The sequence below is a fragment of the Oncorhynchus nerka genome, linkage group LG8, assembly GCF_034236695.1.
Source record: "Oncorhynchus nerka isolate Pitt River linkage group LG8, Oner_Uvic_2.0, whole genome shotgun sequence".
Taxonomy (NCBI): domain Eukaryota; kingdom Metazoa; phylum Chordata; class Actinopteri; order Salmoniformes; family Salmonidae; genus Oncorhynchus; species Oncorhynchus nerka.
Genome location: NC_088403.1, coordinates 30,785,356 through 30,801,707, shown reverse-complemented (window position 1 = coordinate 30,801,707; position 16,352 = coordinate 30,785,356). Strand labels below are relative to the sequence as shown.

The window sequence follows — 16,352 nt, the reverse complement described above, 5'->3', positions numbered from 1 at the left end:
AGGTCGAAGAAATGTCCGTAGAGCTCCAAGACAGGATCGTGTCGAAGCACAGATCTGGGGAAGGGTACTACAACAATTCTGTAGCATTGAAAGTCCCCAAAAACAAAGTGGTCTCATCATTCTTAAATGAAAGAAGTTCGGAACCACCAAGACTCTTCCAAAAGCTGGCCGTCCAGCCAAACTGAGCAATCGGGGGAGAAGGGCCTTGGTCAGGGAGGAGAGACATGCGGTCTCTCCTTCACTGCAGCCGAGGTGAGTAAGACATTTAAACGTGTTAACCCTCGCAAGGCTGCAGGCCCAGACGGCATCCCCAGCCGCGCCCTCAGAGCATGCGCAGACCAGCTGGCCGGTGTGTTTACGGACATATTCAATCAATCCCTATACCAGTCTGCTGTTCCCACATGCTTCAAGAGGGCCACCATTGTTCCTGTTCCCAAGAAAGCTAAGGTAACTGAGCTAAACGACTACCGCCCGTAGCACTCACTTCCGTCATCATGAAGTGCTTTGAGAGACTAGTCAAGGACCATATCACCTCCACCCTACCTGACACCCTAGACCCACTCCAATTTGCTTACCGCCCAAATAGGTCCACAGACGATGCAATCTCAACCACACTGCACACTGCCCTAACCCACCTGGACAAGAGGAATACCTATGTGAGAATGCTGTTCATCGACTACAGCTCGGCATTCAACACCATAGTACCCTCCAAGCTCGTGACCCTGGGTCTCGACCCCGCCCTGTGCAACTGGGTACTGGACTTCCTGACGGGCCGCCCCCAGGTGGTGAGGGTAGGCAACAACATCTCCTCCCCGCTGATCCTCAACACGGGGGCCCCACAAGGGTGCGTTCTGAGCCCTCTCCTGTACTCCCTGTTCACCCACGACTGCGTGGCCACGCACGCCTCCAACTCAATCATCAAGTTTGCGGACGACACAACAGTGGTAGGCTTGATTACCAACAATGACGAGACGGCCTACAGGGAGGAGGTGAGGGCCCTCGGAGTGTGGTGTCAGGAAAATAACCTCACACTCAACGTCAACAAAACTAAGGAGATGATTGTGGACTTCAGGAAACAGCAGAGGGGAACACCCCCCTATCCACATCGATGGAACAGTAGTGGAGAGGGTAGCAAGTTTTAAGTTCCTCGGCATACACATCACAGACAAACTGAATTGGTCCACTCACACTGACAGCGTCGTGAAGAAGGCGCAGCAGCGCCTCTTCAACCTCAGGAGGCTGAAGAAATTCGGCTTGTCACCAAAAGCACTCACAAACTTCTACAGATGCACAATCGAGATGCACAATTGTGTCTGCACAACGCATCACCGGGGGCAAACTACCTGCCCTCCAGGACACCTACACCACCCGATGTTACAGGAAGGCCATAAAGATCATCAAGGACATCAACCACCCGAACCACTGCCTGTTCACCCCGCTATCATCCAGAAGGCGAGGTCAGTACAGGTGCATCAAAGCTGGGACCGAGAGACTGAAAAACAGCTTCTATCTCAAGGCCATCAGACTGTTAAACAGCCACCACTAACATTGAGTGGCTGTTGCCAACACACTGTCATTGACACTGACCCAACTCCAGCCACTTTAATAATGGGAATTGATGGGAAATGATGTAAATATATCACTAGCCACTTTAAACAATGCTACCTTATATAATGTTACTTACCCTACATTATTCATCTCATATGCATACGTATATCCTGTACTCTACATCATCGACTGCATCCTTATGTAATACATGTATCACTAGCCACTTTAACTATGCCACTTTGTTTACTTTGTCTACATACTCATCTCATATGTATATACTGTACTCGATATCATCTACTGTTTGCTGCTCTGTACCATCACTCATTCATATATCCTTATGTACATATGCTTTATCCCCTTACACTGTGTATAAGACAGTAGTTTTGGAATTGTTAGTTAGATTACTTGTTGGTTATCACTGCATTGTCGGAACTAGAAGCACAAGCATTTCGCTACACTCGCATTAACATCTGCTAACCATGTGTATGTGACAAATAAAATTTGATTTGATTTGATGGTCACTCTGACGAAGCTCTAGAGTTCCTCTGTGGAGATGGGAGAACCTTCCAGAAGGACAATCATCTTTGCAGCACTCCACCAATCAGGCCTTTATGGTAGAGTGGTCAGACGGAAGCCACTCCTCAGTAAAAGGCACGTCATCCCACTTCGAGTTTTTGAACTCTTTGGCCTGAATTCCAAGCGTTACGTCTGGAGGAAACCTGGCACCATACCTACGGTGAAGCATGGTGGTGGCAGCATCATGCTGTGGGGATTGCCAACCTGACAGAGCTTGAAAGGATCTGCAGAGAAGAATGGGAGAAACGCCCCAAATACAGGTGTGCCAAGGTTGTAGCATCATACCCAAGAAGACTCGAGGCTGTAATCGCTGCCAAAGGTGCTTCAACAAAATACTGAGTAAAGTGTCTGAATACTTATGTATTTGTCATATTTCAGTTAAAATATATATATTAGCAAAAATGTCTAAAAACCTGTTTTTACTTTGTCATTATAGGGTATGGTGTGTAGGCTGATGGGGGAAAAAATTATTTAATCAATTTGAGAATAAGGCTGTAAGCTAACAGTCTGAATACTTTCTGAAGGCACTGTATTTTGTAACAAGATACTTCGAGAGCTGTAATTTGTATTTTCAAAGTACAAAATACTTTTCTATAACTTTTATTTATAGCTGTTCACAATTTTGTGGCCACCTTTGATGTCACTATGGTGTGATAAGCGCGCCTTCTATATTAACTCAATATAAATGTTTATGAAAAAATGAACTATTAAAAAGCATGCAGAGTAGTATTTTAAGGATCTCCACCCCGAAGCAAGGCCAATAAATATACCCAGTGTGCTTTGCAGTTAATTTTAGTTCATTTTTACATTTTGGTCATTTAGCAGACACTCTTATCCGGAGTGACTTATAGTCAGTGCATTCAACTAAGGTAGATAAACAACAACATAACACAGTTATAGTAAGTAAATGTATTTCAAAATACAAAATACATGTATTTTTAATCAAATACTTTTCAAAAGACAAGTATTTTGTAGTTTATTTTGATACATTGATCTTTATGGTGTTTAGTAAATGTATTTTGTAGTTTTTGTCCATCCCTGTGTGCACCTATATCATTTTGTAATTACATTTGTTGCTTTCCCTACCTACTAGTATTTGTCTTATCTTTCCCTGCAAGTGCATGCATGTTAATGTATCTGTGTCTGTACTAACAGATCTCCCCTCTCTCCAGGCATCCTTCCTGTCTGACCAGCCAGAGCCCTACCTGCCCTTCCTGTCCCACTTCATCGAGACCCAGATGTTCGCCACCTTCATCGACAACAAGATCATGTCCCAATGGGAGGAGAAGGAGCCGCTGCTCCGCGTGTTCGACGGACGCATCGATAAAGCTCGTCTATACAATGTTAGAGCCCCAAGTCTGAGATCCTCCAACTACCAGAGGTGCACCGTCCTCAAGGAGTCAGGTGAGTGAGAAGAGAGCAGGGAGTGGGGTGGGGGAGTGTGGGGGGGGAGCGCGAGAGAGATCGACAGAGAGGGATAGGTAGGTAACAGAGAAATAAGGAGAGGGACTAATTGAAAGTTTGGAGTTGAATTAGAATGTCCTCTCCTGCGCCGTCTGTCTGATCAGCATGCTGTGGATGACTGCTGTCTCTATCAGTCTGTCTGCCTGGCTGGCATACCAACGATGCTTTAAGAGGTCACACAGGACTCCTTTTAAATCCATCTCTTTCCACATCCATCCTATTACTTTCCATCTCATCATCCTCTTCTCCTTCTTGACCTCTTTCATGTGTTCATTGGAAACAGCAGACTTCTCTCCACTCAGCAGGTGCTCCCCTTGGCCTATTCTGCCTTTTTGTCTTTGTCTCAAAGAAAGCCTCACCCCACAAAGCTCATTCTTCTATGCTCTATTTCTCTTCTTTCATTCTCTCTCTCACACGCACACACACACACACACACACACACACACACACACACACACACACACAAGCGCTTCCCCCAAAACACTCCCGCCGCCCCTACCCCACTCAGTCAGTCCTGAGTCTGGCTTCCTCACTTCCTTTTGCCTACGCAGCAGAGACTTAACAAGGGCAAGCCAAATGGGTACTAATTAAGATTTAAAAAAGACCTGACCAGACACTCTCACAGACAATGAATAGGGTGTGTGTGTGCGTGCTCACGTCCGTGGTACAGGTATAGGTGGAGTCAATTGGCAGGGTCTGACCTGGCAGACTTTAATGGAACGAGTTCTGTAAAAGCCTAATTGTTCAGGGGGAGCTCTTTCAGAGGTGGTGGCGCGTGCAGTTCCCCAATTATACACACAAAAGAAACTCTTCTATTCTACTTAATTTCCCTCAGTCACTCCGGTGCTCCTCTCTCTCCTGTCTGACAAACAATGAGGACTGAGATTGGAAGATACATTCGGAGGGTTTTGTTAGACAACAACAAAAATATCTCATACGAGCCATGTAACGAATTACCTCGCCAACAAATGCGCTGTTTATCACCGTGAGCAGAGGTTAATTGACAGATGCCTTGTTGGTTTGGATTGAGTCGTACTGCGTCTGTTTTCTCTACCTTGTGTCCATTAAAGGAAATTGTTAGAGAAGGAGGTAGGTTTGGAGAGCAAACAGAAAGACGGAGAAAGAAAGAGCAAGCAGCGAGATGAAGAGAGCGTGGTGTTTATAGATAATGAGGGAGAGGGGAGGAGGAAAGGGCCGCAGTACAGCATGTCCTGTAGTGAATTGAAAAAACACTATGCTTTGATGACCTGCCAAGCTTTGTTTAGAGGAGCACAAGAGTGGGAGCTTGTGTGGGTGTCTCTTTTCATTCAAAGTCAACTCAAAAGGTTTAGTCCTAGCATTGTACTAAATGTATTCTCAAGTAGTGGTTATACCAAAAGAAGGCCTTACTCAAAATCCCCCCTCTTGATTTGATCTCCCTGCCCAGCCCAGGCCATCGAACAGCGGCTGATGAAGATCGACCACACAGCCATCCACCCCCACCTGTTGGATATGAAGATTGGACAGGGCAAATATGAACAGGGCTTCTTCCCCAAGCTGCAGTCTGACGTGCTCTCAGTCGGACCCACCAATAACAAGTGAGTATATGATTCCATTACCGAAGAGCCAACCAATAACGGCCATTGTTTCTTGGAAAAAATGGTACTGGTAACGGTTTGAACACGTTACAGTTGTGTTATGGTGATGTAGTCCAAGTTAACAAGTGTTTATTACCAATTTTCCATCTGTATTATGTTGTTTTTTTATGTTTTAGTTTTTTAAATGTTTTTATTTTTTATTATGTAGTTGAGTAGAGTCTATATAAATGTTTATGTGGTTAACAGTGTTATGTCTGTCAGCAGGTGGTCCAATCGTACCGCTACGGCTCAGCGTAGGAAAGACCGTCACAGACAACAAACAGAACACCTGACTCTAGATAACGACCTCAAAGAGGTACGGGCATGTCACACCGTCCTCCCTCTTCATCCTCTCCTCTCCCTCTGGTTCCATAGCATGCCTTTATGTTCCTTTTTTATTTGATTTCTTTTGAGTTTCTTCTTTTCGTCTTAGCTTGGTTCCTTTTTCAAAGCCTGTCCGTCCTTGTTCTTAACTGATGTCATGTTTTGTTTCTGTAGCTTGTTTTCTCTTGAACTTCTCTTTGTTTTTTAGTTTCTATTATTTGAATGTCCTGTGCATTCATGTGCATGGTGCTTCTTTTACTTTCTTTTCTCGTTCCTGTCTTTTCTGTGGGTCCTGTGCGTTGGGGTTGGGCCGTACCACCTCTCAGCAGGTAGAGGGGTGTCTAGTCCTGCAGAACTCCATGGCGTTTTGGGAGTGGGACAAGGCGTCTCCCCCGCCCCTCAAACCACCAAAAAAGTCTGCCTCTGAGTGCTGCCTGGTATGTGGAGGAGTGACGGACCCTCCCACTAACCCCCAAAAACTGCCTCTACCCCCAAAATCTACCCCTACCCCCAAGATGACCCCCACTCCACTTCTCCACTCCAGTCCTGCTTCACACATACACACAATCCCTGCTTACTCACACACACAGTGGCTCTGTTTGATAGATCCCCCATGCACCTGTCACATTGGTTAAAGTCGACAGCACTGAAAGAGTAAGTCATGGCTCTGCAGAGGATCTTGTTTTCCCTCATCTCTCTCCTCTTCCTACCCTTTTATAGTTCTGTATCTCTGTGGGGAGGAGAGAGATGAGAAGGGAATTACTGAATCGTAACGATACAAAATCATATAAGATGGCAGAATCATTTCAGATTCAGGCCAATTTAAGTCAACTAGAGTGAACTCACCAGAGTGTGTCACTGAAATGGGCTCAGCGCCTCAACTCTCTGTGGAGAAGTAAACAGAAAATGATATTTTTACTTTGCCTTGTTTTCTCTATGAGCACATAACCCCCCGCCACATCCCAACGTTTGCTAAAAGGTATTCAAGACTGTACAAAAACCACAATGTCTGCCCTCAATTCTACCCTTACACAACCTCTCTTACAGTTGGACCCAACTGAGAAATGTCCCTCCATCCACCTGTAATGGTTAATATTAGTTTATCGTGGCCAAAAGTTTTGAGAATGACACAAATATACATTTTCACAAAGTCTGCTGCCTCAGTTTGTATGATGGCAATTTGCATATACTCCAGAATGTTATGAAGAGTGAATAGATGAATTGCAAAGTCCCTCTTTGCCATGCAAATGAACTGAATCCCCCAAAAACAATTCCACTGCATTTCAGCCTTGCCACAAAAGGACCAGCTGACATCATGTCAGTGATTCCCCCTTTAACACAGGTGTCCTCGTCAACACTCACAAGGCTGGAGATCACTCTGTCATGCTGATTGAGTTCAAATAACAGACTGGAAGCTTCAAAAGGAGGGTGGTGCTTGGAATCATTGTTCTTCCTCTGTCATCCATAGTTACCTGGAAGGAAACACGTGCCGTCATCATTGCTTTGCACAAAAAGGGCTTCACATATGCAAGGATATTGCTGCCAGTAAGAGTGCACCTCAACCAACCATTATCAGATCATCAAGAACTTCAAGGAGAGCGGTTCCATTGTTGTGAAGAAGGCTTCACGGCGCACAAGAAAGTCCAGCAAGCACCAGGACCGTCTCCTAAAGTTGATTCAGCTGTGGGATCGGGCCACCACCAGTACAGAGCTTGCTCAGGAATGGCAGCAGGCAGGTGTGAGTGCATCTGCACGCACAGTGAGGCGAAGACTTTTGGAGGATGGACTGGTGTCAAGAAGGGCAGCAAAGAAGCCACTTCTCTCTAGGAAAAACATCAGGGACAGACTCATATTCTGCAAAAGGTATAGGTATTGGACTGCTGAGAACTGGGGTAAAGTCATTTTCTCTGATGAATCCCCTTTCCGATTGTTTGGGGCATCCGGAAGATGGCTTGTCTGGAAAAAAACAAGGTGAGCGCTACCATCAGTCCTGTGTCATGCCAACAGTAAAGCATCCTGAGACCATTCATGTGTGTGGGGTTGCTTCTCAGCCAAGGGAGTGGGCTCACTCACAATGTGCCTAAGAACACAGCCATAAATGAAGAATGGTACCGACACATCCTCCGAGAGCAACTTCTCCATCCAGGAACAGTTTGGTGACGAACAATGCCTTTTCCAGCATGATGGAGCACCTTGCCATAAGGCAAAAGTGATAACTAAGTGGCTCGGGGAACAAAACATCGATATTTTGGGTCCATGGCCAGGAAACTCCCCAGACCTTAATCCCATTGGGAATTTGTGGTCAATCCTCAAGAGGCGGGTGGACAAACAAAAACCCACAAATTCTGACAAACTTCAAGCATTGATTATGCAAGAATGGGCTGCCATCAGTCAGGATGTGGCCCAGAAGTTAATTGACAGCATGCCAGGGTGGATTGCAGAAGTCTTGAAAAAGAAGGGTCAGCACTGCAAATATTGACTCTTTGCATCAACTTCGTGCAATTGTCAATAAAACCTGTGAAACTTATGAAATTATTGTAATTATACTTCAGGAATCTATAGTAGCATCTGACAAAAATATCTAAAGACACTTAGGCAGCAAACTTTGTGGAAATTAATATTTTTGTCATTCTCAAAACTTTTGGCCATGACTGTAGAGTTTTACAGACAGAGCTGACTGTTGCTCCATCTCTGTTTCCATCAGAAGTACATGCAGGAGGCTCGGAGCCTGGGGAAGAACCTCCGTCAGCCCAAGCTGTCTGACCTCTCACCTGCCGTCATCGCTCAGACCAACTGGAAGTTTGTAGAGGGACTACTCAAGGAGTGTCGCATGAAGGTGAGTCAGTACATGTGAAATATATTGTGGTATTGGTCAAGTTGCAGTTGCTATGTGTCTCCAATGTATATTGGTCCAATTTTGTGTTGCTTGGTGTAGTTATGAGGGGATTGGTTCCTGTCTACAAACCGGTTGATTGTATCCTATGTGTAAGGGTCATGTTGTGTTGACCATGTTGCTGTGTCTCCTGTCTCCAGACTAAGCGTATGTTGGTGGAGAAGATGGGCAGGGAGGCGGTGGAGCTGGGTCATGGGGAGGCCAACATCACAGGTCTGGAGGAGAACACTCTCATCGCCTCCCTCTGTGACCTGCTGGAGAGGATCTGGAGCCACGGCCTACAAGTCAAACAGGTCTGTAGAGACACACAAACACACACACGTGCATACACATGCACTGAACAGAAACACACACATACATGCACACACACTCTCTCTAATCAGGTTTTATCGTAATGATGACATTGCGTTTATAATGTAAACCCTCCTCATGCTCAGTGCTCTACTTGGAAGAGCCTGCTATTGGCTATAGGTCAGAGGTCAGTCTACCAACACTTTGGTTAATCCGGTCTTATAGTAATAACCATATGACCCTATTTCATTAGGCTTATTGACTGGTAATCCTCTATCTATAGTCTAGTATTATTAGTGAATGTATTAGCTATTGGAAGTGCATCGTTTCCTGTATTAGGGAGTGTATTGGCTATTAACTTCTTACGGATCATTGGGACGCTATCGGCCCACCTGGCCATCATCCGGTGAAAGTGTCGAGCGCGAAATTCAAATTATAGAAATCGTAATATTAAACATTAATGAAAATACAATTGTCATACATCATTTAAAAGCTTCTTGTTAATCCAGCCACGTTGTCAGATTTCAAAAAGGCTTTATGGCGAAAGCACACCATGCAATTATCTGAGGACAGGGCCCCGCACACAAAAGCATTACATATATTTTCCAACTAAGCAGAGGCTTGAAAGTCAGAAATGGCGATAAAATAAATCACTTACCTTTGAAGATCTTCATCTGGTTGCAATCACAAGGGTCCCAGCTACATAACAAATGGTCATTTTGTTCGATGAAGTCCTTCTATATCCCAGAAAAGTCTGTTTCATTGGCGCGCTAGACTCAGTAATCCACTGGTTTCCCTCGTTAAAAATGCATACAAATGAATCCTGTAAAATTACCAATAAACTTCTTCCAAACATATCAAATAACGATCATAATCAATCCCCAGGTACCCTAATATGTAAATAAACAATCAAATTTAAGACTGAGAATACCGGAGACCATTAACGGAGATAAATAATGAAGTACGCGCATTTACCGGAATACGAAACAAACACTACAGCCAAAATGGGAGCCACTTACTAACACTATAAATTCTAACAATTTTTTTTTTTTAAACAAGCCTGAAACTCTTTCTAAAGACTGTTGACATCTAGTGGAAGCCCTAGGAACTGCAATCTGGGAGGACTTCCTTTTATATTCCCATTGACAGCCATAGTAATCAAGGGTGAGCTGGAGAAAAAAAAATTCTGGATGGATTGTCCCCTGGTTTTTGCCTGCCATATCTGTTCTGTTATACTGACAGACATTATTGTAACAGTTTTGGAAACGTTAGAGTATTTTCTATCTAATACTACCAATTATATGAATATCCTAGCTTCTGGGCCTGAGTAACAGGCAGTTTACTTTTGGCACCTCATTCATCCAAACTTGCGAATACTAACCCCTAGCCCAAAGAAGTTAAGTGTGTGGGTTGACCTCTAACCTCTGGACTGTGACCCCTGTAGGGGAAGTCAGCTCTGTGGTCCCATCTTCTGCACTACCAGGCCAGAGAGGAGAAACTGGAGCAGCATCAGGCAGAGTCACCAGGTAAGAACACCCACATACACATATATAAACACACACACACACACACACACACACACACACCTTAATATACAACATTGACATAAAACACATGTCACTCCTACCCTCAATCCATTCAGTCACACACTATCCATACCCAATAATCCACTGAAATACTACATTTTCAAATGAATCTACAGACCTTTCACACTCCAGTGGCATCTGATATATTTATTTTAAATTGGAGCGCTGCCAAAGCTGAGATGTGTGTGTGTCCTTCTTTCTCCCTCCCACAGTGTCAAATGGTCCAGAGAGACGAAAGTCTGAGTCGTCAATAGGGATGCCATCACTGCGAGCGTCCGTCATACAGGATATGAGGTATGAATTACCTACCACTACCTGTACATTACGATGTGTCATAGGTTGTTGGTAATATCTCACAAATTAATCCATGTGAGTCAACAATTTGTTTTGTTATTTGCTGTTATATTTCTAACCTCCTCACCTTCTCTATCACATCTCCACGCCTCCCTTTCTCAGGCACATCCAGAGTATGGGGGAGATAAAGACTGATGTGGGCAGAGCGAGGGCCTGGATCCGTCTTTCTCTGGAGAAGAAGCTACTCTCCCAACACCTCAAACAGCTGCTGTCCCGCCAAGCCTTAACCAAGTACACACACACACACATACAGTTGAAGTCGGAAGTGTACATACACTTAGGTTGGAGTCATTAAAACTAGTTTTTCAACCACTCCACACATTTCTTGTTAACTAACTCTCGTTTTGGCCACTCGGTAAGGACTCCTACTTTGTGCATGGCACAAGTAATTTTTCCAATATTTGTTTACAGACAGGTTATTTCACTTATAATTCACTGTATCACAATTCCAGTGGGTCAGAAGTTTACATACACTAAGTTGACTGTGCATTTAAACAGCTTGGAAAATTCCAGAAAATGATGTCATGGCTTTAGAAGCTTCTGATATTCTAATTGACATCATTTGAGTCAATTGAAGGTGTACCTGTGGATGTATTTCATGGCCTACCTTCAAACCCAGTGCCTCTTTGCTTGATATCATGGGAAAATCAAAAGAAATCAGCCAAGACTTCAGAAAATAAATTGTCGACCTCCACAAGTCTGGTTCATCCTTGGGAGCAATTTCCAAACGCCTGAAGGTACCACATTCATCTGTACAAACAATAGTACGCAACTATAAACACCATGGGACCACACAGCTGTCATACTGCTCAGGAAGGAGACGTGTTCTGTCTCCTAGAGATGAACGTACTTTGGTGCGAAAAGTGCAAATCATACCATGTGAAGATACTGGAGGAAACGGGTACAAAAGTATCTATATCCACAGTAAAACGAGTCCTAAATCGACATAACCTGAAAGGCCGCTCAGCAAGGAAGAAGCCACTGCTCCAAAACCGCCTTTAAAAAGCCAGACTATGGTTTGCAACTGCACATGGGGGACAAAGATCGTACTTTATGCAGAAATGTCCTCTAGTCTGATGAAACAAAAATGGAAATGTTTGGCCATAATGACCATCATTATGTTTGGAGGAAAAGGGGTGGCTTGCAAGCTGAAGAACACCATCCCAACCGTGAAGCACGGGAGTGGCAGCATCATGTTGTGGGGGTGCTTTGCTGCAGGAGGGACTGGTGCACTTCACAAAATAGATGGCATCATGAGGTAGAAAAATGATGTGGATATAATGAAGCCACATCTCAAGACATCAGTCAGGAAGTTAAAGCTTGGTCACAAATGGGTCTTCCAAATGGGCAATGACCCCAAACATCCTTCCAAAGTTGTGGCAAAATGGCTTAAGGACAACAAAGTCAAGGTATTGGAGTGGCCATCACAAAGCCCTGACCTCAATCCCATAGAACATTTGTAGGCAGAACTGAAAAAGCGTGTGCGAGCAAGGAGGCCTACACACCTGACTCAGTTACACCAGCTCTGTCAGGAGGAATGGGCCGGAATTCACCCAACTTATTGTGGGAAGCTTGTGGAAGGCTACCCGGAACATTTGACCCAAGTTAAACAATTTAACAGCAATGCTACCAAATACTAATTGAGTGTGTGTAAACTTCTGACCCACTGGGAATGTAAATAAAAGCTGAAATAAATGATTCTCTCTACTATTATTCTGACATTTCACATTCTTAAAATAAAGTGGTGATCCTAACTTACCTAAAACAGGGACTTTTTACTCTGATTAAATGTCAGGAATTGTAAAAAAAAAAAATGAGTTAATGTATTTGGCTAATGTGTATGTAAACTTCCGACTTCAACTGTACACACACACACACACACACATATTATTATTATTATTATTATTGACAGTGTGGAAGCTATGGTTAATGTGTATTAAGTGTGTGTTGTGGTGTTCCCAGGAAGTTGTATAAGCGCTACGCCTTCCTGCGCTGTGAGGAGGAGAAGGAGCAGTTCCTGTTTCACCTGCTCTCCCTCAACACTGTCGACTACTTTTGTTTCACCAGTGTCTTCACCACCATCAGTGAGTAGGACTTCAACATAACCACGGTTCAACCTCAATATGACCATAATATAACCACTAAATTACCTCATCCTATACAGAACACAGTCACATCATAAGACGGTTGACTAATTCTATTTCACCTGTGCCATTACCTCGATCAGTCTGCACACTAGCTAAAACAACTTAACTAGAAGTCAACCACTTTAACTTACCACAAGTCACCCACAGCAAATCTTTCCACTCTGCCACTGCGGAGAGGATGGATGGTAGGCTTTGGAGAGTCTTAACTGGTTTGATTGCCTTGGCCTATCACTGTTTTCCATGGAGGTTAATGTAGATGGATAGGAATATAACTTGGATCAATGGCAGAGACAGTGTTAACCTGAATAAAGCATGAGGCGATGAGCATGTAATCAAAGATTGAAAGATCACCAATAGCCCTGGGTTAGCTTTCTCTGGAACCCTTGCCTGCCGTTAGGCAAAACTGTGATAATTTTTTTATAGTAAAATTCATACATTTATTATTACTCTAAAGCAGTGCAATCCACTGAAATCTCCCTGATTTAGTTTGCCCTTGTTATATTTAACTATAAAACTATGAATACATTTATTCTTTCTGTGTTGCACTGAGAGGGACTGTACTACTTTTTTTTGTCCCTGTAGTGATCCCGTACCGCGCCGTCATCATCCCCATCAAGAAGCTGAGCAACGCCATGACGACCTCCAACCCGTGGGTGTGTGTGTCGGGTGAGCTGGGTGACTCGGGCGTCAGGCAGATCACCAAGAACATCCTGGAGATGACCTTCGATGTGAGTCTGAACTATGATCCAACAGCCAGGGCCCCTACTCCTCCTCTCATGTCTCTGTGATGTTCTGCAGCAAGATTACATCAGCATCGATTGATGGTTTTGCTGAGACCATCACTGAGTCATTGTTCGCTGCCCACTGGGTTGAAGTGGGTGGCTGTTTCCTTTTTGTGGCATGAACTCACGCATGGTCTCATAAGGCAGAAGACTCTGTCTAACTCGCTCTCTACCATTCCATACTTACTACTAATCCCCTATCTCCTCATTCACTCGTTCATTTATCCATTCCTTCCACTCAAAGCCGGGGTTGATGAGTTAGAAGTTGGGTTCATGTAGCTGATTCCACTTGATATTCCACTAGATATTGGAAGTATGCTTGAATAGTAGTAAACACTGTGAGATGCTGCCAGGCACAATGAGCGGATGGACCCAGACTTCCCGTTCGTCCTCTTTCCTACCTGCTTCCTCTCAGGAAGTGCATGATTCTACCTACTGAGCCTTTTCATAGTCTCTACTGTTCTGAGTGGTGCCGTGTTCACTAGTGGTGGGTGGTAGCTCTTTGTGAGCGGTTTGGGGGATGGCTAACTGTTCAGTATAGCTCTGTGGACCATCTCTCTAGAGAAGCTTTGCTACTATGGTGGTGGTTTGGGTATGCGCCTGGTTTGTAGCCTGGTGAAGGGTAGTCTACCAGAAACCAGCATCCCAAGTCCATCCATTCCCACTCGTGCTGTCCATCATGTCCTAACACATGTCTTCATCTCCCCCAGTCTGCTTTCAGGCCACACACTCACATCGACGCCATGTTCAAGGTTAGAAACGTCATCTCCCTCTCCTTCCCTCCTCTCCACCGGACCCATTTGTATCATCCCAGGCTCAATGTTCACTGTGTACCATAGACTCCAGGGTCGTATTCATTGGGAACCAAACGGAAGAAAACTGACTGAAATGGGGGAGGGGCTACCTGAAGTTGTCCAATAACAAACACTCCTATTTCTGTTATCCGTTGCAAAACATTTTGCTATGGTGTGCCCTAATGAATACGACCCAGCTCTCTCTGGCTTGAGGGCTTCGTCAACGATGGGTACCATCTGTTGGTTATATGGTATTCATGGTGTTCTAGATTTATGAAGGGGTATGTGTTTGTTCTTGAATGCCACTTTGTGTAGTTTAGCATTACATTAACATTTCCTTGACATGGTGCTGATGTTATGCATATCACTCAATGCACCAAGCTCACCTTCAACTAAAAGGTCTGGAAAGGGGACACAACTTTCCCCTAAGTGGCATACAAGGGCATATTGTAGGAATACTCCCCTGTCATTGGCTGTGCATTGGTCTAATGTCAACTTTTTCAGTTGATCAATTGGATAGATGAGTAGGACTAGATTTGATCGAGGACGACACTGCATAGTTATAGAATTAGCAGTCATACTGTTGTTAACAAATGATTTCTGAATTATCATTGTGAATTAACATTAAAAAAACATGTAATGACATCTCGATGCTGATTCTTCTCTCTCTTGTCTCTCTCTATAGTGTCAAAACATGGGTAAGCTGACTACAGTCCAGTTGGGTCATGATAACTCTGGGCTGCTGGCTAAATGGTTGGTGGACTGTGTCATGGTCCGCAACGAGATCACAGGACACACCTACAAGTTCCCGTGTGGGCGGTGGCTTGGCAAAGGCGTGGACGACGGCAGTCTGGAGCGCGTTCTGATTGGTGAGCTGGCGTTGCCCAACGCCGATGAGGATTTTGGGAGAGGGTGTCGCACGCCCGACATGCAGCATTCGCCGGGTCAGACCAGACGCGTCAGCATCACCTCGATGGGAGGACGCGGATACAGTGAGTAACACCCCTTCATGACATGACATAACATAACCAATACCTGATTTACTGTTGACAACTATAGATATTCACTTTTTGTCTCCTCTCGCTCTTCCGTTACAGAGCCCACCTCAGCTCAAATCCAGGAGGCCATCGGCGAGGCAGTGAACAGCATCTGCAAGCACTTCCACAAGCCTGAGAAAGAGGTGTGTGTGTGTGTGTGTGTGTGTGTGTGTGTGTATGTGTGTGTGTGGTAGAGAGAGAAAGTGCGAGACAGACTGAGATAAAAAATAAAAAATAACAAGCACCTTGTTCTCCATTAAATCTGTTCATTTGAGTTCAGACAGTGAAGGATCTGTATAATAGGTTTTTGACTGCTGCAGCACTCTCCTCATCTGGCAGGTTAATAGTCTCTCTGAGGTGCTCTGTCTGGGAAGGATGTCAGGACAGAGAGCAGATGCTGTTTCTCTTTCATTATAAACACGATGAACTCATTCTAGTGCTTAACAATCCCTTCAACCCCCTGTCTGCACACTCTCTCTTTAAATATACTCTTATTCTCTCTGTAGAATTACTCTCTCTGTGCTCCCCTCCGGCTTTTCTCTCTCTCCCTCCCCCTCCCTCCCGCTCTCTCTCGCTCTCTCTCGCTCTCTCTGAGGTCTGATACCAACAGGCTCAGAGACAGTTTCTCTCTATGAGACAGCAGACTGCTGAACACTTGAAGTGGACTGACCACCTGCTGTTTCTCTGCACTTAATCAATCATCACAACTGCTGCTACCAGACTCTTATTATACTGCTACATTTATACAGTGGCCCCCCATCTGCCCCTTCTCCAATACACATGGAAATATTATACTAAAAATGGTGCCTTCCTGTATCATTCTTATGCTAAAATGTTTATTCTATTCTACTGCTATTTACTTTATGTTCGTATTCTTATCTTTTACTATTTCTTATTGTTGTTGCGTTGTCGAGAAGGACCTTGCAAGTAAGCATTTCAT

At 44.4% G+C, this 16,352-nt stretch overlaps 1 protein-coding gene across 12 annotated transcripts in view; it reads left to right on the top strand.

Moving 5' to 3' along the window:
- LOC115133124 (DENN domain-containing protein 5B-like) overlaps positions 1–16,352 on the top strand; it is a 76,311-nt gene that overhangs the window by 55,257 nt on the left and 4,702 nt on the right. For 2 of the 12 annotated variants that reach the window (XM_065021670.1, XM_065021672.1), the window contains 14 exons: positions 3,297–3,528; positions 5,015–5,165; positions 5,427–5,520; positions 5,855–5,965; positions 8,233–8,364; positions 8,562–8,714; positions 10,157–10,238; positions 10,511–10,592; positions 10,755–10,883; positions 12,615–12,736; positions 13,382–13,527; positions 14,292–14,333; positions 15,061–15,367; positions 15,473–15,555. In XM_065021670.1, coding sequence (XP_064877742.1) covers positions 3,297–3,528; positions 5,015–5,165; positions 5,427–5,520; positions 5,855–5,965; positions 8,233–8,364; positions 8,562–8,714; positions 10,157–10,238; positions 10,511–10,592; positions 10,755–10,883; positions 12,615–12,736; positions 13,382–13,527; positions 14,292–14,333; positions 15,061–15,367; positions 15,473–15,555 — 1,866 coding nt within the window. The remainder of the gene's footprint in view (positions 1–3,296; positions 3,529–5,014; positions 5,166–5,426; positions 5,521–5,854; positions 5,966–8,232; positions 8,365–8,561; positions 8,715–10,156; positions 10,239–10,510; positions 10,593–10,754; positions 10,884–12,614; positions 12,737–13,381; positions 13,528–14,291; positions 14,334–15,060; positions 15,368–15,472; positions 15,556–16,352) is intronic. The other 10 variants (XM_065021673.1, XM_029666033.2, XM_065021676.1 and 7 more) reach the window with 7 other exon arrangements.